Here is a 21,292-nt window from a genome sequence, read left to right as displayed (position 1 = left end):
TGTCTCTTTCACCAACAGAAGTTGGTCCAAGAAAAGTTGTTACCTCACCCACCTTGTGTTTCTTATATCCTGGGAGTAACATGACTACAACAACTCAGCCTTTACAGGCAGACTTCTTTTGTTTGAGGTTGGTAGGAAATATTACTTTATAGAAGTCTTAGGGGCCTAACTTAGGCCCTTGTATTGCAAAGACATGCATGTACTTCACTTTAAGCACTAAGTAGTCCCATTGAGTTTATACAATTAAAGTTAGGTATCTCAATAATTTTTTTGCAGGATTAGGGCCCTAGAATGTTGACACTGGAAGCAGTAGTAGCTGGAACTGACACATTTAGAACTGTGTACTACCACTGCAGTATTATAAATTAACTTTTGTAATTTGCCCAGAGTCTTTAGACAAGCTCTGAAGAAATACAAATATTAACCACACATAGAACTCTCATTAGCAACGAATAAAGGTAGTGTATAGTCCCAGGTCTGAACATGTGGGTACAAGACTTTCTGAAACTGAAGATGGCCAACACATAAGTGTTTTTGGAAGGGCACAATTTAATTACAAAAGAGCTATCATAGTATGCAGGCTGAATTTGCACATAGAAAAGGCAGTATCAGTACTTCTCCGCAATAATTTAATATCAGAACAATATGGTGATAGCTTTTATTGCTTCATTTTTTTAATTAGTCAGCTATTGAAATATTCCAATAAAACTAAATTGCACTTGTCATAAGTGACCAAAGGACACTGTGCAATTTATTACCAATGTTTTTTTTGTGTGTGTTCACACTAATATACAAAATTTAGTAAATTTCCATGGGTCTCTAAGTCATTGGTGCAAATTAGTGAGTCTCCAATGTGCAGGAAAGATGGAGAGAAATAAAGGGCAGAAAGCAAAGTTGGAATCTACTGAGAATGAGCTGAAAAACAAGGATATTAAAATGTAGCGCTACTAAGTGATGCTGATATTTTAGCCACTTAGTCAAAATAATATACTGGAGAAATGTTGGCGCTTAATACTTTACTGCTCCTTCATTTTTGATGCAGTTAAATTGCTTTTTGTCAAGAAGACTATAAGCAAACTATTGGATAAAAATCAAGCAGCACAGTTTGATCACTTGCATGTCAGTGCACAATAATATCTTGAGAGCTGAAACAGCAACTTAGGAGATTTCATACTTGAAAATTCAAGTTCTCTCTTTGTATAAGCCCTATTGTACTTTAGAGCCAAAGAATTTATGGCTGTCAAAGGTTGGCTTAGAAATACGGCATTTGTTTGCCTTGCCTATCCAGGTTGATACCATTGGTTGGTTGGGTGGGGTGGTGGGTGGGGTGGTGGGTGGGGTGGTGGGGTGGTGGGTGGGGTGGTTGGGTGGTTGGTTGGTTTATTATTCCGTGGATTGAATGTAAAGATGAACATAGGAAGAGGAATAGAAATAATTTCAACCACCTTAAGCCAAATTGTTATGTATAGGGGATGGTGACTTGCATTTTCATGTCATAGGATCATGACTTATATCAGAGAGGATAAAAATTATTTAAGTTGATTTTTGTTAGAATCAGATTTTTAATTTAAATACTTTTTCTTTTTAGAAATAAGCCAATTTAAAATTAAATTAACCTATTTTCCATGTAAATTTACCATAATCTATATGTCAAACCAACTCTAGTTCCAGGTGTTTAGCCAGTAACTTCTACCAGTTCAGTGAGGTAGTAAACCAGCTTTTGACCGCAGCAGGTTCTTTTGCAACTGCAGAGAGGTATTTTCTTCATTTCAGTTTATTCAGCTAGTTCAGGTCAATGACTAGTTCATTCAAAGTTGAGAAACCAATTGGGAATTGAAAAAACAGGAAAACTTATTTTCCTCTTCCAATCAGTGAATAAAAACTGAGATATACTTGTCCTAAAATCTCAAAGGACATGGTGACCAGAAACAATCTGCAATTCACTAATTACAGATAATACTTCCTTTGTTTAATGAATCAGTTAGTTTTAAATGCAAAACCTGTTTGATAAACTTACATAAGAAAAAAAGATCCAAAATATTTAAGTAGTTTTATTTAACTAATAAAAAAAAATTAAATGCTGTTTTTGTACATTTTAATTGAATTCCAATTTTTACCCAGTTGTAGTTTGACACAAATTGCATGTAAAACAGTATCATCTAGTAAATAAGAAATGTCATTTACTATTTTCTAACATAATTTAAGAAGTAAAAATTAAGAATCTCTCCGTTCACCTGCAGTCAGGCAAGTGCTCACCTCTTGCCTCAGTGCCTGATACTTTTGAAGATAATGGAAATCCTGGGAACGTCCTAACAGTGGTCATGGATAGGTGAGAATTTTCTATCGACCCATTCACAGCAGCTCTCTGCTCTTAAGAAGAATGACAGTTGGTGGTGCCTCTACGGGGATAAGCACTATATACCTCTATTAGGCTATCTTGGTAACTTCCAGGAACAATTCTGGCCTAAATCATGCAGCAGCCCTAGCAGATAAGGGCAACTTATAGGATTGCGCTAAAGAAGCACTAAACACTCAAGTTGGAGCAAGGAACAACTTTACTTAGAAGTAATTTAGCAAAATACAATGACAGTGCAATAGAATAAAATAGAGTACCTACTGGAATGACTGCAACGAATCAATAAGGTGGCATTGCAATAGGTTCAGCTAATGGTGGCAACTTACAAACATTAAAGTAAACTTATGCCTGTGCTGCAGGACGTAGTGCTTTATGTAAAAACTAAACTTAAACTTACACAAGAATATTCACCATTAATATTATACAAATCCCCTCCCACAGTGTGCGCTCCCCTTCAATTTTAAAATCCCAGGTACTTTCTTGCGCTGGCATACTTGATGAATGGGAGTTCAATGGAAAGCACTAGGAGTTTCTGACATAGCAGAGAGTCCAGATAACTGGGGTGAGACATTTTTGTTTAGAGCAGGTTAAAATTGACACAGTGGTAGCTGGTAATCATCAAGTTATAAAACAGCCACCATCTCTATGCAGGCAATTGCTTTTCTTATAAGCTCCTTGCTCTTTACCTCCGGTGTCCTGGAAAGAGGTACTTTCCCTAGCACAAGAACTTTCACATCAGATCACCAAGGTCTCCCCAAACAAGGATAATCTCTCAGGTACTCGTACTTTCCACAATTGCCTGGGTTGCACAGTTCAGGATCTGCCAGTATGATCACTTCCTGGCTCAGCTGCTGAGAAGGGATAAATGTGCTGGAGCTCGATGCTAGCAGGCATGCAGGTGCAGCGTGGCCTTAATACTGGTCGTGTAGTCTCAGCTGGAACGTCTGGGCAGCCTAGTCTCCCAAATCTTTCAATCTAAACACAGACTACTACTACTACTGCTAGGTCCTATCCCGCTGGACCTCTAAATTTGGTGAAGTAGCACTGCTGGCTCCAGGCCTAGCCTCCCGTTCTCATGAGCCTCCAGCTCTTCTTTTTCAGTCACTTCATCTTTATCAGCTTTCTTGCCCCTCCAGCTTCCTTTAGCCAGCCCTCCAGGCTACCAGTAGGATCTCCTGACTTTCAACTTCGGCCCAGATACAGGATCACAGAGCCAAGGTCAAAATGTCCAAGAGAGTGCCAGATACAACATCATGGGATGTATAGTCCTTTCAGTGCATAGCCCTTATGATTGACCTGGAAGTTTTGTAGTCCTTTGGAGGTAATACACAGTGCAAAGAGAACTAATCAGAATACCCCTGGTTCAGAGGTCCCCATATGGGAAAGGCCTACCTACATACATACATTACATTATAAAGGTACCAAATTGAGTATAAGGACTATATTTAGTTGTAAATCAACATGTTTTATTGATTAAAACCATCAACTGTTCGTATTTTAGCAGACTTCAAAAGCCACTTAACTTTAGGTTACAAATTTTTCAGAGTTTAATTTCTGAATAAAATGTTACAATTCATATTATCTAAATATATATTCCCTTAAGAAAATCTACTATTGGAACTGCAACTGTAAAGTCCCCTGAATCATATCACTTGTAATACTAGTACTTGGGAATATTAAAAAAAAAAAAAAAAAAGAAAAAGCCACACTTGGTTACCTATTTTGGTTGACTCCACAGATTTTTAGTCTCTTCACCAGTACTAGATTATAAAGAGATGAAGATTATTCTGGTGATTGTAATGTAAAAAAATGTTTTGGTACATTCTCATGCATAAAATTCCCTAGTAGTATCTTCTCAAAGATGTACATACTTCCACTACTGTTGGAAGGAATTATATAAAACATTGAGAAGCAAATATGTAACACCATAGTCTCCTTTCCTTTAGAGTGGATAGGATCATAATAAGGTTGTTATTTGGACATGTTAATCCATAAGTGAAGATTCGTTTTGTGTATTTAGTATGGGGAGATTTACACAATGAAGCCACTGACACACAATTCCCTAGGTCAGTAGCCAGAAGACTCATTACCAGCACTTGAAGTGCATGTAGGTTGTTGGTTAGTCAGGAGATGGATATATGAAGTCTTGAATTTACACACATGCAGACTTTGGAATTACACCACACTGAGGCTATGTCTACCCTTATGTTGGTATAACTGATTCACACCCTGAATGACATAAGTGTGGTGTGGACAGCGCTATCTGGCAGGAGAGCTAACATCACTCATCGGGGGTGGATTAATTAAGTCGACAGCAGAGCTTTCTAGTTGGCTTTGAGCAGCTACAGGAGAGAGATTGAGCAGCACAGCTGCAGCGATGCAGCTTTGTCGCTTAAGCTCTCTAGTGTAGCAACAGCCTTAGATAGTGCAAGTCCTGCCCATCCCTAAATTATATGGAAGAGGCTTTTATAATAGAATTAGTGTGGTTCTGTTTCTGGAGCAGGTAGGGCAGAATTTGGGGAGCAAGTTCTGGGAAATGCACACTCACTGTGGTAAACCCACCTCATTATGGGGCTGTGTCTGTGTTGCTGTGCAGTGTAGGTTTGGGTAGGGGATTCATTGCTACATAATTCCACTAGCTGCTGTTCTCCACATAGTGGGGACACAAACAGTGTGGAGACTATTCAAGCTATGAATTTGGAGTAGTGACCATTGAACATTTCCTTTTCCATAGTAGGGGGAAATTCCTCCATCCCCAAGCCCAGATGAACTCCCCAGTTCAGACTGTGTGCTGAAGGATTTGGGCCTTAGAGCAGTTCTTACTGTTCTTGTTTCAGGATGCCTTCCAGTTACTTCTGGGGAATTCTGCACAGTGCAGAATTTGTGCAGAATTAATGTTCTGTGCAGAATTTCATGTTTCCCTCCAGAGTTGGGTTTGCACAGGTGCTGGTGGCCTTTAGGGACTGCTGGACTCTGCAGAGCCTAGCTCTCCAGCTCGCAGTGATTGGAGCACCCAGCAAATGGTTATAATACAAAACAAAATAATAAAATTCTTTACCTTGGTCTACACTTACTAATAATTATCTTTCCTATCTAATAAAGTAGGTTTCTTCCTCCTAACTCCCACCCCCACCCCCCAAGTTCAATCTGTTCTAGACTTGGCTGGCTTCACGGCAACCAAGATCCCATTTTTCTTGAGAGGACATTGCTCTTTGAGATGTCTCCTCCAGTGAAAGGATACAGAGGGTCTTTCTCCTTCTTCTGTTATATTGAAATAGTCATAGGGGTTTGCCCTATCTATGAATGGAAACCAGTCTTGTAATGTTCCCCCCCGCTTTTTTTTTTTTTTTTTTTTTTTTAATCTTCAAGAGTTTTGGATTGTTTGGTGGTTTTCCATTGAAAGATTTGGGATTGAGCAAGGCTCAACAATTGAGCCTTGCATTGCATCCCCAGCTAGACAGGACAGTATGAGAACTCTCTCCTGCCTGAATGGGCCATCACTAATGTATACTATCCCTGATGATCAATTTTTACCCAAGTCCATAAAGCATAGGTTCAATATAAATACATTATTGTACATACATCTCACAATGATTGAGTCTCGACAAATTACGAGCTTTCTGTAGATGTCTTACACATTACTCTTTATGGATAAACATCTTTTCAGATGTGTTTGGTGTGGTGAGTCCAGTCTGAGTTGAGAGCTGTTTGCAAACAATGAGGGGGAACTCTTTCCTTAGGAATTGCTGTGTCATAGAGAAAAACAAAACAAACCAAAAAATACCCACAGATATCTACCACTAATGTGGTCCAGGGGCAGTGCCTTGATGAGGCTCGCTGCCAACACAGTGCTGCTAGCTACTGGGAAGGAAGAGATTTGTTTCAGTTCTGGTCCCTGGACTGTATTCAGGGAGTTGGTTGCTTTTGTGTTAGTTTGGTATCTTGTAAGATGTTTAATGTGGTGAGTTTGTCCTGAGTTGAGAGCTGTTCGTAAACAACAAGGGAGAGCTCTTTGCCTAGGAGTCTGGTGTCATAAACGTAATTTGTCATAATTAACGTAAAGTCTAGTAGCTTGGGGACAGCATGCCAGAGCTTCTTGGCCACTTCAGAGGGCTGATGTTCACTGCCTCTCTCCTGAAGGCTGTGAGGTGGGTCATAGGAAAAGAAGTCTTCACTCCACCCTCAACTGTATTTGTTTGTTCTGCCCTGTGAATAGTTACACTTGCGGTGCCTGCTGCTACTAATGGCTTTCCCAAGCAGCTGTAGCAGTATGAAATTGTCATGATTCTTGACAATTTCATTGCTGTCCACAGGATCTTGAATAGCAGCAGGGGAACTGACTAAAGCCTTGTTAATTTCACACTGCTGCTGCTTGGCAAAGCTATTAGCACCAGCAGATAACCTGGAGCTGTCTTTTTGCAGACTCAAGAAGACAACGCAGCTTCAGTTTATATTCAGTTAAATTTGGAAGATTATTTTTGCAACTTTAAGAGCTGGAAAGGTATTTTTCAAATAAAACATAAGTTCTAAATACATCCCCTCTCCCTTGCAGATTTGCTAGAGAAATCTTTCTCTCTGACCATTGGAAAGTAAAGGAGTAGCATTTTAAGCCTTGGACAAAGGGATATCCCCATCTAGAGTGCTATCATCAGCCACAAAAAGTAGTTACAAACCAAAAATTTACTACAAAGCCTTATAAGTGCCGGATAATTTTTTCAAGTTCTGTGTATTATGTTCATTGAATTAAAAGTAGTTAAAAGCTGCAATATTGAAATTACATAAAATGAAATGGCTAATTGGATGAATACATAAAAATGTAACTAGTTTTGCTTTTGAGTTTGTTTTATTTATTTTTTCTTTTATTTTTAAATTTGGTTGCAAAGTTCATGCAAACTTTTTTTTTATTTTGGGGAGCGAGGGTGTGTGTTTTTGGTGTTGTCACCGCCACCCCTATGTCCCCTCTCGCCCCCGACAATATATTTCAGTATTCATCATTTTTGGTTTTGGTGTCCATCAGAGTGATGACTCTCTCAATGCAGACTTATATTCTGGTTTATTGTGACCTTTATTTAGATAAGGAGAACTGACTGGTGTTTTCCTTCATTCTCATAATGCCTGTTCCAGATTGGCCAGAGATGTTGCACTAGAACAGTAAAGTGTACCTTCTGTTCCCTAGCTACTACGCTTGCTGCTTGTGTAGTGTTCTCTACAAGCCTGGGATGCAAGAAACACTCCCTGATAAAATACATGTTGAACTGCCATCAACGTCAGTAGCCAACTTCATTGGATCAGATCCTAAAATTTTACTGAAAACCCAGTAGCAAGAATGTTGTGCCAAGACAATTAAAAGTAGACTGAAAAACATATTTGGTACAATGTGTTTTACCTAATTTGTAAAATAACATACCTTTATTAATGTTAAATTCAATGTAATTTGTATTACTGTATGTATTACAACTATAATGCACAAGCACTTTGTAATTGTATTTATTTAAAACCGCCAAATAATTTAAGACTCAAGGGAAGGTATTAGATTTAAACAACAAGCACACAGAGACATTTTATTTAAATCAAAATAATATTGTTGACAAAAGCAGTAACTTACTTATGTCTATACCACTTGTATTCTCAACAGATAGGGAAGTTAATTCTGAAATAAATAACCTATTTGTGAATTAAAGTATACTATTAATAAATTGAAGGCCTAAGCAATGTAAACTCTTAAAAGTTCAGTCATTGTAGCATCATGGGGGCTTTTCATTTAAATGTTCACTATAAAGTGTGATTGTCATTTACTGTTTTCATGATAAATAGTGTTTGGAAAAATGACAACCCTGCCTGATATGATTTTGTGTTTGGGGTTGGTTTTTTTTTGATTGTGAAAAGAACAGAATCGCCAGGGGACAGGGAGTAATTATCATGTTCTATATTTTAAATAACCTTTACAAAAATCAGTGTACCTGCTCATACCTAGTTGGATGGAAATGAGGCTAAATATTAGAAAGATACAAGATACCTTAGTGTGGCATTTTAATTTTGAATGCTAAAATCAAAATGTAAAATATTCCATCTATGTTAAACAAAATTATAAACCTTTGAGTAAATAGGAGCTCATTACAGCCATCTAACTGAAGGCTCTCCAGCTCAAAATATTCTTTATTTCTCCATGGGGAAAAAAAGAAACAGCAGCAAGAAAAGGAATGCTTCCATTTTGTGTTGTAGTGATCTGTTCTGTATGAAATCTCTGTAGTAAAATACTCTCAATGTCTAAAATAAGTGCAGTCTACTTTGCCTATGTTTTATCCTCTGGGCTAAATTTGTTACAACGTCTTGATATTGAGCTCTGTAAAATATTTTGTTCTCCAGACTTATTTAAGATTTTGGTTATTACAAATAAAGTTGACAGAAATGTAAAATTGCAGCAGTGGCTAGAGAACATTACTACGGGTGAGAACATTACTTGGAAGTGATAGTTTACAAGATTTGTTTCTACCTATGTAAAATACAATCTTTTCATTACTGTAAGAGGTGGAAGAGTAAGAGTTAACTACTGTACCACATGTAGGGAAGAGCAGTCCATTGGGGGTTAAATTGCAGAGTCTAATGGAATAATAACTGGTAGCACCATCTGCTGGCCTACTTCCGCAGAAGGAGTCAGTATTTTTAACGACATCTCTAATATTCATGCTGATGCATTTTGATGCTTTGTGCATTCATTTCTTTCTGTGCTTTGTTGGAATCTGGCTATCTGCTTACAGCTGTTGTTGAAATTCTGCTCTTTAGGGGAGATGGCAGTCTTTGTCATACCTGAGTAGGATGAACAGTGGATGTATACTTCTCGAGGAAGAAATATGTTGATAAATCACAATGTGTATTTGTGGAGGGTTGTGCATATCTTGGCTGCAGCTTGCTAAATAGGCCATTTAGCAATCTTCTTTCAATGCTTTTTTCTTGAGCCCTGCCTGGGGTGGTGAAAAAGCAGAGGGCAAGCCTTTGTCTGACGCCAAAAATGTCTTCAGTGAAGAGGCCAAGAGGAAGGGTAAGTGAAAGCCTGAATGAGTGGGAGGAGGAGGGGTTCTTTGGGCTAAAAGGCTAATGGGATTGAATAACCTTCCTTATTACTGGCTGCTGCTGCGGGAGTCGTGCTGCATCGCCATCTTGAGCTTGTTGCTGTTTTCTCGGGTCTTGGTTATTTGTTATAGCCTGTAGGCCTTAAGGTGGCATTTAGTGAGCGATCCTAAACCCTGTGTCCTTCTCAGTGCTGCAGCACTGCTATTAAGCCTTTGATGAGGCACGTATAGAAAAATTATTCAGTGGAGCGCACTGGATTTGGCCTGAAAATGTGTTTGGAAATTCCTGGTGTCTTTTCCCCATGCTGTAGTGAGAGGCACATTTACGGGTGAGAACATAACAGAACTGTTATCTGCTATTTTTTGTCTGTTTGAATAGGAAATTCTTTACATTCCTTAAGGTTAAACAACATGCCTTCTAGTTGATTTCAAATAGACTGCTAATTTGAATGTAGAATTCCTAGTTCTAGCATAAACAATTCTGTATAGATATAACAGTGACAAAGGGGGAAAAAAGTGAAAGTTAACTCCTTCAAGTAACAGTATAACATGTAATTTTAAATAAATTAAATATATGCTTCCTAAATACTTTACTGATGTAGAAAACTGCATAATCTGTGTTTGTTCTTTTTTAAAGCCTTGATTTGGTCAAATATCTGTTCTTGTTGGTCGTAAATAGTGCTGTTGATTTTATATTTAACTGTAGGATAATTATTCCTGTTTTGATACTACTTTCAGAGGTATATTGTTGCTATACTTTTATTAGTTCCCTACTCTTTCAAGTTTTGTGAAGCAAATAGCTAGGGAAAATCTCTTCTAAATCCATAAAACATTTTCAAAGGCTAAGAACCGGCGCATCTAATTACAGAGGTTGGTAAAGAAGGCTGTGAGAACTTTAGAAAATCTGTTTTCTCGTTGATTTTCTGTACGTAGAACCAGTTTAAATGTAACAATTGGTGTACTTTATTCTGGAACCCACGCTATAGTGGAGTAATACGCAATCATTTTCCTTGTTTATTGCATTTATATGTATTCTTGACTTTGCTGTAGAACTCAGTGAGCAATATTTGCAAATTTATTTTGAAATATATTTATTTTCTTAAAATAATGTTTTTATTCTTCCAGCCTCCCTCCTCCAAGAAGACTGATGTTTCAGGGACATATACTAAATTGCAGAATACCCAGGTGAGGGCAATGTCTGAAAAGAAACAGAAGAAAAAAGTGGAATCGGAAAGTAAGCAGGAGAAGGCTAATCGTATAATATCGGAGGCAATCGCAAAAGCAAAAGAGAGAGGGGAGAGAAACATTCCACGAGTAATGAGCCCTGAAAACTTCCCCAGTGTTTCGGCTGAAGGAAAAGAGGAAAAGAAAGGTAGAAAAATGAAATCCAAACCAAAGGACAAGGAGAGCAAAAAAACTAAAACTGGTTCCTCATCCAAAATTAAAGACAAAACAAAAATTGGGTGAGTAGACTAAAATTTCCTTTTAACTCCCTTCAGATTGCAAATATTTGACTGGAACAGAAACTGCTTATTAATCATAGATATTCATCCTCTAAATATCTTGAACCCATCTGTTTTTGTTTATTAAGTTGCCTTTTGGTTAGTTTTAAAATTTTTATTTGATGTATTATCAATGTTATTTTTTATCAATCTCCATATTTCTTTTGAGATGAGCCATGATACTATATAAAGAGAAACTGGACATCTAATTAGCATATTAGCAAACGAACATTAATGCAGATGCCTGAGAAACTGTGGTGTAGACAAGAAGAGTCCACAACAGAACAGAGAATTTGCGATCACATTTTGATTTTTTTTTTTAATTACTATGTATTCTGCATCCATGCAAACTTCTGTCATCCCTTGAAATTTTGCAAGTTTAGCAGGATCAATATGTGTCAATACTTTGATGGGAAAACTGCACAGGACATTTAAGGTGATGTAGAAAGTGCTGCTAGGGCTTCGGTAGGTGGCACTCCTCCCTCTGATTTACTATTGACCCAGTTCTCCAATGTGGTCTTAAAAGACAATGTATAATTTGAGGTATTAACTTTCAAACAAAGCTTAAAACAGAAGTCATGACCATTTGTGTGTTTTTTCCCAAAAATATGCTCTTTTTTTGTAAGAATAGTGATATTAAATCAACGTCTTTATCTGTGCTTGAATTTGGTATTATATACTCAGATGATAGATATGGAAATGTCTTTTTTAGGTCATGCAGTTAATCTCCCTGAAAATGTAAAATTAATCCCTGTTGTTCATTTTCTAGAATTTTGTGCCATCTAGTTCTTAAATGTTCCACTTACCTTGAGAGGCTATTCCACAACATAATGAATAACGTTCTGATGAAACTTTTCCTGATTTTTTTTTTTTTTTTTTTTTCAACCTAAATTTTCTTGGGCTTAGTGTAGTACTCAAAAATATAATACATTTAATTTGGTCATTTTGGGCCCAATTCAAAGTATATTGAAGTCATTAGAAAGACTCCCATTTACTCCAGTAGGTTTTTAGTAATTTGGCATTTAAAAACGAAAAAGCAATTTGTCTAACTATGCTTTACAGTTTAGAAACTTTCTCTTTATTATTAAGGAATCTGGTGGCCTCAGCATGTTTATTAATTGCAGCCACAAATAGTTTAATTATTTTATGGAGCTAGTTAGTTTCCTATATTCTGTTGTGTAGCATTACTGTGTGCTGTTAAAGACCTGTGTTGTACTCCAGAGATGGCTGTGTTTTACTGGTGAATTGAGTGATCTCTGTATAATTTGCTTGTGGAGCACTTTCTGATCCTTCTGGGTGAAATGAGTTATACAAATGAAAGTTGCTGTTATATGAAGACTAACTTAATGTGAACAAAGTAAAAACATTCAGAATTAAAACTGAAACTGTATCCATGGTTTATCTCGTTAAAATTTCAGCCTTTTTTATTTTATTTATTTATGTATTTATTTTTTTTGTGGTCTTTAGTTTGAGCAGTTTCTCACACTTCTGTTGTTCCCAGCTGGCTTTTGATATTTGACAGTGGGGTAGACTTCAGGCTACTGAAGTGTCATTTCTTTATCTCATGAATTCCATGTTGATTTTGCTGAGCTATAAATTGTTAAAAATCATCATTCTTCGAGTAGTGTCCCTATGGATGTTGCACTGTAAGTGCGCTGATCAGAGAATTTTGGTAGCAGAGCATGTGCTGGACGAATGGACACGATCTCCCCTTGTTTCCTGGCACAAGGCTAACTAGTGAGTGCAGGCTAACCCCCCTCAGTTCCTTCCTGACCACCGGGAAGAGCCAGGTTGTCCTCCCTTTGCACAGAAGCACTAAAGTTACGGAGTTGGTGTGTTTCCCACAAGATCACACTATCAACAGCCTACCTTCCCAGAGTTCAAAACTTGGTAGTTGACAGTCTCAGTCGCAAGTTCCCTTGTGACCATGAATGGGAGATAAACCTAGTAGTGCTTTACGATCCATTCATGCAGTGGGGGCCACTTACCTGAACAAGAAATGTCCATGCTACTGCTGCAGAGCAGGGATAGGACAGCACTCTCTGGGTGACAGCCTCCTTTTTCCGTGGCAGAACAACTTCTCTGTGCCTTTCCCCTGCTTCTCCTTCTGTCTAAAGTCTTTTTAATAATAAAAAGAGAAGGTACTCATGTCATACTGATTGCTCCCACCTGGCCGAGACAGACCTGATTCCCTTACTTGTCACAAGTTGTGACGTGCCTGCTGATCTTCCTTTAACCCACTCCTTATCTCCTATCATAGAACAAAGGACTTACTCTATATCCCAACCTGGGAATATTCTGCCTCAAGACTTGGCTCCAGCGCATAGAAAGCTCCTGCTTGGAGGAGGTACAGAAAGTGTTACTAAACAGTAGAAAATCCACTGCACATCGTACTTGCCCGCAAAAGTGGTTGAGGTTTCAGATTTGGTGCAATTCCTGACACATTTCCCCGACATCTGCGACTCTGCTAAGGGTCCTAGGCTATGTACTGACTCTCAAAAAATCAGGACTTTCTCTTCATTCGCTCAGAGTTCAGCTATAGCAGCCTTCCATCAACAAGAAGAGGGATACTCAGTGCTCTCACACCCAACCACAAAACGATTTCTTAGGAGTATAGTAAACCTTTTTCCCCAACCCTGACATCCCACCCCTACATGGGACCTAAACCTAGTGTTGAAAAGCCTGACTAGACCCTCCCTTTGAACCAATGGCTACTTGTTCGTTCACACACCTGTCAGTAAAAACTGCCTTCCTGGTGGCAGTCACCTTGGCGAGGAGAATAAGGGAAATGGCGGCTCTAGTGGCACCTCTTCCCTATACAGTATTCTTTCGGGACAAGGTCACACTCAGACTGCACCTGACGTTCATTCCCAAGATGACGTCTCCTTTTCACATAAACCAATTGATTCACCTTCTGACTCTTTACCCCTGGCCTCACCGTGATAACAGGGAGACTATACTGTACATATGCTAGATGTCAGGAGAGCCCTGGCCTTTTACTGGGATAGCACAAAGGCTTTTAGCAAGTCTCGTAAACTTTTCCTTTCTGTTGCGGAGGGATCTAGGGGCTCAGCAATATCATCTCCAAATGGGTCTCCAATTGTATTAAACAATGTTATCAGGTTTGCAACGTGACACCACCTGCTGTTGTTCACAGTCACTCCACAAGATTGGTCCCCTGCCACCTTCCTCAAGAATGTCCCTATCTCAGAAATCTTCAGAGTGGCAACCTGAGCGTCAGTCCATACCTTTGCAGAACATTATGTGATTACTGGGGACTCCGCCTCTGATGCCATCTCTGGCTCCACATTATTGTCATCTGTAACTGATTTGACTCTGAAGCCCCAGGGCTCCAGTGGGATACTGCTTGGGAGTCACCTACAGTGGAGCACCCACAGGAACACTACTCGAAGAAGAAGAAGAAGAAGAAGTTACTCATCTTGAGCAGTAACAATGGTTCTTCAAGACGTGTGTCCCTATGGGAGCGTCACAACCCACCCTCCTCCCCTCTACTTCAGAATTCTTGACAAGGACTCTGCGGTAGAGAAGTCATGGAGGGGGGTTACCCCGTGTGTGCTGGTTTAGTCTAGTGGTGAGGCATGAGGGGATACACTGAATGTGCGGGCCAAATGGACACTGCTGCGAAAGTTCTCGGGCAGCATTGTAGTTACACAAGGGCACCTGTAGTGGAGCAACCATAGGGACACACATCTCAAAGAATCTTTGGTACTGCACAAGGTGAGCAACTTCTTTCCCTTCTCTCACTTGTATTCCTCAGAAAAAATGTTGGCAGCGCTCCAAAATAACACACAAATTTCAAGGCTGGGATTTTGCTGCTGCTGCTGCAGCAGAAGCACATTCTGTACTGGGGAAACCTGGGAGCAGCTGCAGCGGGGAGGTGGTGGGCGGAGAAGAGAGCTGGGTTAGATTTCCCAGCGCTGTATCTAGCATGTGCATACCACCTGGAGCAGGAGCCCCCCAATTCCTGCAAAGAGAGAGCCTGCCCCTCAGTAGCGCCCCCTCCCCCCACTCCCACCCAGATGCTGCATATTGTCTTACTGGCGGTTCCACTCTGTGATAACTTTCTCCTTTCTAATAATGGTAGCATTGTATGCTGCAACGATGAAGGTTTAAGGTTCAAGCCTGCTGATAATAGATGATGAGGGATTGTTACAATTACATGTATAGTATTTGTAGATTTGCACGGGCAGCTGTAAATATGGCTTTTCCTAACTTTCAAGTGCTTAATTTTGCAACCAAAATTGTGTTCTTTTAACATTTTATAATATGTAATATATAAATAAAATATAAAATAAAAATAGCGATATGAGAGAGAAAAATGTTTGTCAAAGATCTGACATGGCAATTTTAAACACTGGGAATTTTTAAGTGAATCATAATTCCCTAAATTATATGGGTTCATAATGGAAATCCTGCTAGGTCCCTTGTCAGCAGTGGAACAATTGTTACCATTATCATAACAAAAATAGTCTCTAGCATAGAACTAATAAAATGACTGTTCTTAAAATATTTTCCTAAAAGCAATTAGTTACAAGGACCAAAATCCTGTTTCTAATGTAATTCAAAATTTCATTAGATGAAAAGTGAGGCTGGAGAGTAGATAATAACTTCATGTTGATAGTATTATCTATTTTTAACTTTATTTTAATCTTCTACAAAAATTAAATCCTATAATTAACAAAATCTTGCTTGAAAAGTTTACCAAATCAACATAGGGACATTTAAGAATCAGGAGAGTTTGTTAGCAAAACATACAATTTAAAAAAAAAAAATCACGTTCCATTAAAGCCAACTCTAGCTCATGCACTGTCCCATGTAAGATATTCAGGGCAGGATTTGTGTCTTCCTGTGATTTTGTACAGTGATGAGCACATTATAGGCATTCCTACAAAATAAACAGAAGGATGGGATTTGCAGAGTGGCCTACAGTAGTTAGAGGAGAGTCCAGTGGGAGCTGGGCACCTAATTCCTGTAAGCCCCTTTTGAAATTTCCAGCTAAATAATAATAATATAATTAATAATCAAGCTTCATAGGACTACTCACTATATTAAGTACTATGCTCTCATGTGATATGTTTGGAGGAATAGGTGCACAGTTTGGAAAAAGAAGCCTGAAATATTATGAAAACTTTAGGTTTTCTCGTAGGAATAAAGATTTTCCTAATATCTCCAGATCTTCCAAAAATTGGGAGAGAACATTGACATTAAATTTCTCTCACTGGGATTTCAAACTTCATTATTTTGGGGGGAAATTAGGAGACACAAATACATGTTTTCTGTGACAAGACCCTCACCTCCCTAAAATCCAGGCACACTAAATAAAGACTTACAATGTGAAGAAACCAAGAAATAAAGTAATTTATCTCCTGGGGTGGGGGTGGGGGCGGTATGCCATTTAATATGGGATGCACTGGAGACTACTCCCCTAACAAATAAACATAAATAAAAATGTAATTGACATTTTAATGTCAATAAAGGTAAATAGCAGTGTCAGGAACTGACTGGGTCATGTGTATTTAAGAAGTTGTAATTGTGTTTTTTAAAAAGCAGTTCCACTTCAAAAAATCATTCCCCCAAAAAAAGACATTGTGAGGATCCCATGTTTGTTTCTCAATTATTTCCATATCAAATAGTCTCAATTTACAAATAAAAATTGTTTTTATCGAACTACCGGAGATGCAAATTCAGTGTGTCAAACTGGGTCTGTTTTTCCTAATAGTGAGTGGCTCATAAAAAGTTCTGAGAGTCATATTCTGTCCTGAGTGACTCTTGTGCAATGCCATGACCGTTAATGAGTTTCCCCAGGTATAACTGATGGGAATTTACTAATCATTGTGATGTGCAAAAAGGAATAAGCTCCAGGTCACGCTTTCTCCAGATTTGGGGAACAGTCTGTTTTTCTTTTTAAATATTAAACATACACCTCTACCCTGATATAACATGATCTGATATAACATGAATTCGGATATAACGCGGTAAAGCAGCACTCCGCGGGGGCGGGGCTGCACAGTCCGGCGGATCAAAGCAAGTTTGATATAACGCGGTTTCACCTATAACGCGGTAAGATTTTTTTGGTTCCCGAGGACAGTGTTATATTGGGGTAGAGTTGTCATTTGGGGTGTCATTTGGGGTTTAATGTAGACCTGATAAATCTTTCTTAACAGCGTCTGGAACAGCTTCAAAGTTCAACAGTGTGAATTTTACCACTGTTAGATATATATATTTTAAGGATCTATCTCTAGATCAGCCGTTCTCAGACTGTGGGTTTGTAACCTCGAAGTGGGTCATGACCTCATTTTAATGGGGTCACCAGGGGTGGTGTTAGACTTGCTGGGGCTCGCGGTTGGAGCCCCACCGCCCTGCGCTGAAGCCAAAGCCTGAGGGCTTCAGCCCTGAGCGTCATGACTTAGGTTACAGGCCCCCTACCTGTTGTTAAAGCCCTTTGACTTTGCCCCCCTCCCCCATGTGGGGTGGTGGGACTTGGGCAGGCTCAGGCTTCTATACAACCCTCCTGGGGTTGTATAGTAATTTTTGTTGTCAGAAGAGGGTCGCGGTACAATGAAGTTTGAGAACCCATGCTCCTAGGCAGATTATATCCCCTTTAAAGTAGGGAAATAAAGGGCCTGATCCAGTGAATCAGGTTCTAAATCAATTAGATTCCGTGTCTAGTTAATTGGATAAATGTTCCTTGAGTAAGTAACATTTGTTACTGTGATACAGTATCCACAGGCATACATGAGTTTACTAATTTAGGATAACCAAATTAATTTGGTTGATGATCTTCAAGTAAATTGTTCTATGGGTTGGTTATGGGATCTAATTAATTAGCACTGAATTGACATGCTTATTTTACAGTAACAATTAGACTGCAAAACCATTTCCTTATTCTAGATTTTCAGCAAGGTGTTTGATAAGGATTTAATTAAATTTCCCTTTTGCTCTGACTTCACATCTATTTATTATGGGCTCCTCTGCTGATTAAATGTGGAATTCTAGTATGGAGACAATAAACATTAATGTCAATAAGTGCATTTTTAAGAATCCTTGATGAGAGTCTAGATTTCTGTCAGAGGTGTAATGAATTCCGTGCGTTGTTTATTTGCTTTTTAAAAAAAAATAAAGACCTGACGCTTAGATTTTGTAACTCCATTACAGCTATTCACTCATACATATAGTTAAACTTTAGATAGCATGGGAGGCTAATGAAAAGCTCTTCAGTGATGATGTGATGAGGTACAGGACAAAACCATTAAGAAGTTAAATTCCCCCCAAAATGTTGAGGTTCCCTTCATCATAATCATCATCATCATATTGTACCTGTAATTTTGTACAGTTTTTTAACTAATGTCACATCCAGCACAGTAATTCTTATCCTCAAAATTTCCCTCTGTTATCATAAATTGTGCATTGTTGTGTGCTCTAAAAAGAACTAATGGGGATTTTGCTTTATTCATTATTAACCCTTCAAATATATCATAAATTATACAGCCATTCCTATGTGGTCCAACCCAAATGTAAAACATTATCACCCCATAAAAGTAAAAGAAAAAAAATTATCTTTTCACCTGGAGGTATGCCATAGATGTATTCTGACTTCACCGTAGAACATTCCTGAATCACAGATCTTTGACAGAAAATCTTAGGTCTTTCGTTCTCTGGATATAATACTATGAGTTGTTAGTTTTGATCTTGTTTAATCTGATATATCAAAATGGAATGTGAAGAAACACATGGTTGTTCTAATACTCTGATCCAATATTTAAGGGTTTAAATACTAATAAGAATTTGAAGTGGATATGCTGGATAACTGGCAGCCATTGTGAAGTTCCTGGAGTATGGACATGTAAGCATGCCTTCTGTATTCTGCTGTAGTTGCCACTTGGGATCATATTCAATAGCAGTCTCACATAAAGTATGTTACAGTAATCCAGCCAAATTGTCCCCATATAAGGTCCATGTACAACAGAAGAGATCACAACTGCTCATGTGTCTTCTAAATCCTGACATTCCATTTAAGAACATAAGAAAGGCCGTACCGGGTCAGACCAAAGGTCCATCTAGCCCAGTATCCTGTCTACCGACAGTGGCCAATGCCAGGTGCCCCAGAGGGAGTGAACCTAACAGGCAATGATCAAGTGATCTCTCTTCTGCCATCCATCTCCACCCTCAGACAGAGGCTAGGGACACCATTCCTTACCCGTCCTGGCTAATAGCCATTAATGGACTTAACCACCATGAATTTATCCAGTTCTCTTTTAAACTCTGTTATAGTCCTAGCCTTCACAACCTCCTCAGGTAAGGAGTTCCACAAGTTGACTGTGCGCTGCGTGAAGAAGAACTTCTTCCTTTTATTTGTTTTAAACTTGCTGCCTATTAATTTCATTTGATGACCCCTAATTCTTGTATTATGGGAATAAGTAAATAACTTTTCCTTATCCACTTTCTCCACATCACTCATGATTTTATATACCTCTATCATATCTCCCCTTAGTCTCCTCTTTTCCAAGCTGAAGAGTCCTAGCCGCTTTAATCTCTCCTCATATGGGACCCGTTCCAAACCCTTAATCATTTTAGTTGCCCTTTTCTGAACTTTTTCTAATGCCAGTATATCTTTTTTGAGATGAGGAGACCACATCTGTACGCAGTATTCGAGATGAGGTCGTACCATAGATTTATATAAGGGCAATAATATATTCTCAGTCTTATTCTCTATCCCCTTTTTAATGATTCCTAACATCCTGTTTGCTTTTTTGACCGCCTCTGCACACTGCGTGGACATTTTCAGAGAACTATCCATGATGACTCCCAAGATCTTTTTCCTGACTTGTTGTAGCTAAATTAGCCCCCATCATATTGTATGTATAGTTGGGGTTATTTTTTCCAATGTGCATTACTTTACATTTATCCACATTAAATTTAATTTGCCATTTTGTTGCCCAATCACTTAGTTTTGTGAGATCTTTTTGAAGTTCTTCACAGTCTGCTTTGGACTTAACTATCTTGAGCAGTTTAGTATCATCTGCAAACTTTGCCACCTCACTGTTTACCCCTTTCTCCAGATCATTTATGAATAAGTTGAATAGGATCGGTCCGAGGACTGACCATTGGGGAACACCACTAGTTACCCCTCTCCATTCTGAGAATTTACCATTAATTCCTACCCTTTGTTCCCTGTCTTTTTGGCTCATGGTCAGAAATGGCCCTCAAGTTCCATCCTTCTTGTACAGTCAGTGGTCTCCAAAGTGGGGAGCAGCGACGCTTTGTCAGTTCAGGCTCTTTTTTTTTTTTTTTTTTTTTTTGCTTTGTCAGTTCGGGGGTGAGTCCGAGCGGCTTTTTTGCTTGGGGCGGCAAAAATGGTAGAGCAGGCCCTGTGGCGCGGCAGGGGGTGCACGGTCAAAAAAGTTTTGAGACCACTGTTCTAGAAGAACCTGCCCGCCGCACTTACTCAGTTCTAACTCATCAATATTGTTCTCCGTCCACCCAGACCACTAGTTCTTTCAGCGATAGGCAGGGGTTGGGGAAACTTTGACCGCCTCTGCCAAGTATGGGTTGGAGAAAGAGACCATACCTTTGCTGAACAACAAGCAACTCCCAAAATCAACAAATAACCAAAGCAGGACGTGAACCCCAGGCATGGTGTTATAAAATCCAGGTGACGTAGGACTTGTTTCTAGCAAGCTCTCTGACAGTCATCTCACATAGTAGCTACACTGCTCATTTTACAGGAGAGTTAATGCGCATATGGAGGAATGCCGTGCTAGAAGATGGTTCTTCTATGTGTTTAGTCATTTCTTCAGAAAATTTACTGGAGTTTGTAGGATTCCTGTTTTTCAACCAATGCCTAGTCTTCTGACTGCCACCAGGGTAAACTGATTGTTTATGAATTCGAGCCTGCATCCCTTACTACTCTTCTCTTCTTCTATCCCAAATGTTTCTGTATGAAAATGGTGAACAAGAGCAAATCATCTCTGTGTCACTTCTGTGAAGAGAAAAGAAGCTAGTGTGGTTTTTATGGCATTAGCTGACCAAGTGATTAAAATTAGTTGCAGAATGTTAGGTTTCCATGAAAGTACAAAAATATAATGCTCTTATATCTAAGAGTCTGCTGAAAAACATGTGGATACAAAATAAGATTGGTTGTTAAGACTATGTAAATAAATGTATACAAATATTAAATCTGTTTAGACACTGCTCTGTGATGTGTGTGTTATCCTATGGGCTACTAGCCCAATTACACACACATTTTAAATGGTCCCCAAATCCCTGGCAGATGCTGACGGATTCACAAAGAAAGACACTTCTGTGCTTTTGAACCAGATCTGGCCCCCACCTGGCTCTTCCCT

The 21,292-nt window shown here is 38.9% G+C and overlaps 1 protein-coding gene across 34 annotated transcripts in view; it reads left to right on the top strand.

Moving 5' to 3' along the window:
- CHD9 (chromodomain helicase DNA binding protein 9) overlaps nt 1-21,292 on the top strand; it is a 186,344-nt gene that overhangs the window by 57,966 nt on the left and 107,086 nt on the right. For 29 of the 34 annotated variants that reach the window (XR_010592546.1, XM_065567062.1, XM_042852265.2 and 26 more), the window contains one exon: nt 10,552-10,889. Coding sequence is in view for 33 of the 34 variants with exons in the window: in XM_042852265.2 (XP_042708199.2) it covers nt 10,552-10,889 (338 nt within the window). In the remaining variant the exon portion in view is untranslated. Of the gene's footprint in view, nt 1-9,012; nt 9,756-10,551; nt 10,890-21,292 lie in introns of those variants that run through there. The other 5 variants (XM_024104115.3, XM_024104114.3, XM_042852269.2 and 2 more) reach the window with 3 other exon arrangements.

This window comes from Chrysemys picta, chromosome 14, assembly GCF_011386835.1.
Source record: "Chrysemys picta bellii isolate R12L10 chromosome 14, ASM1138683v2, whole genome shotgun sequence".
Classification (NCBI taxonomy): domain Eukaryota; kingdom Metazoa; phylum Chordata; order Testudines; family Emydidae; genus Chrysemys; species Chrysemys picta.
Note: the sequence above shows the minus strand (reverse complement) of the source record. Positions and strands in the feature narration are given on the sequence as shown.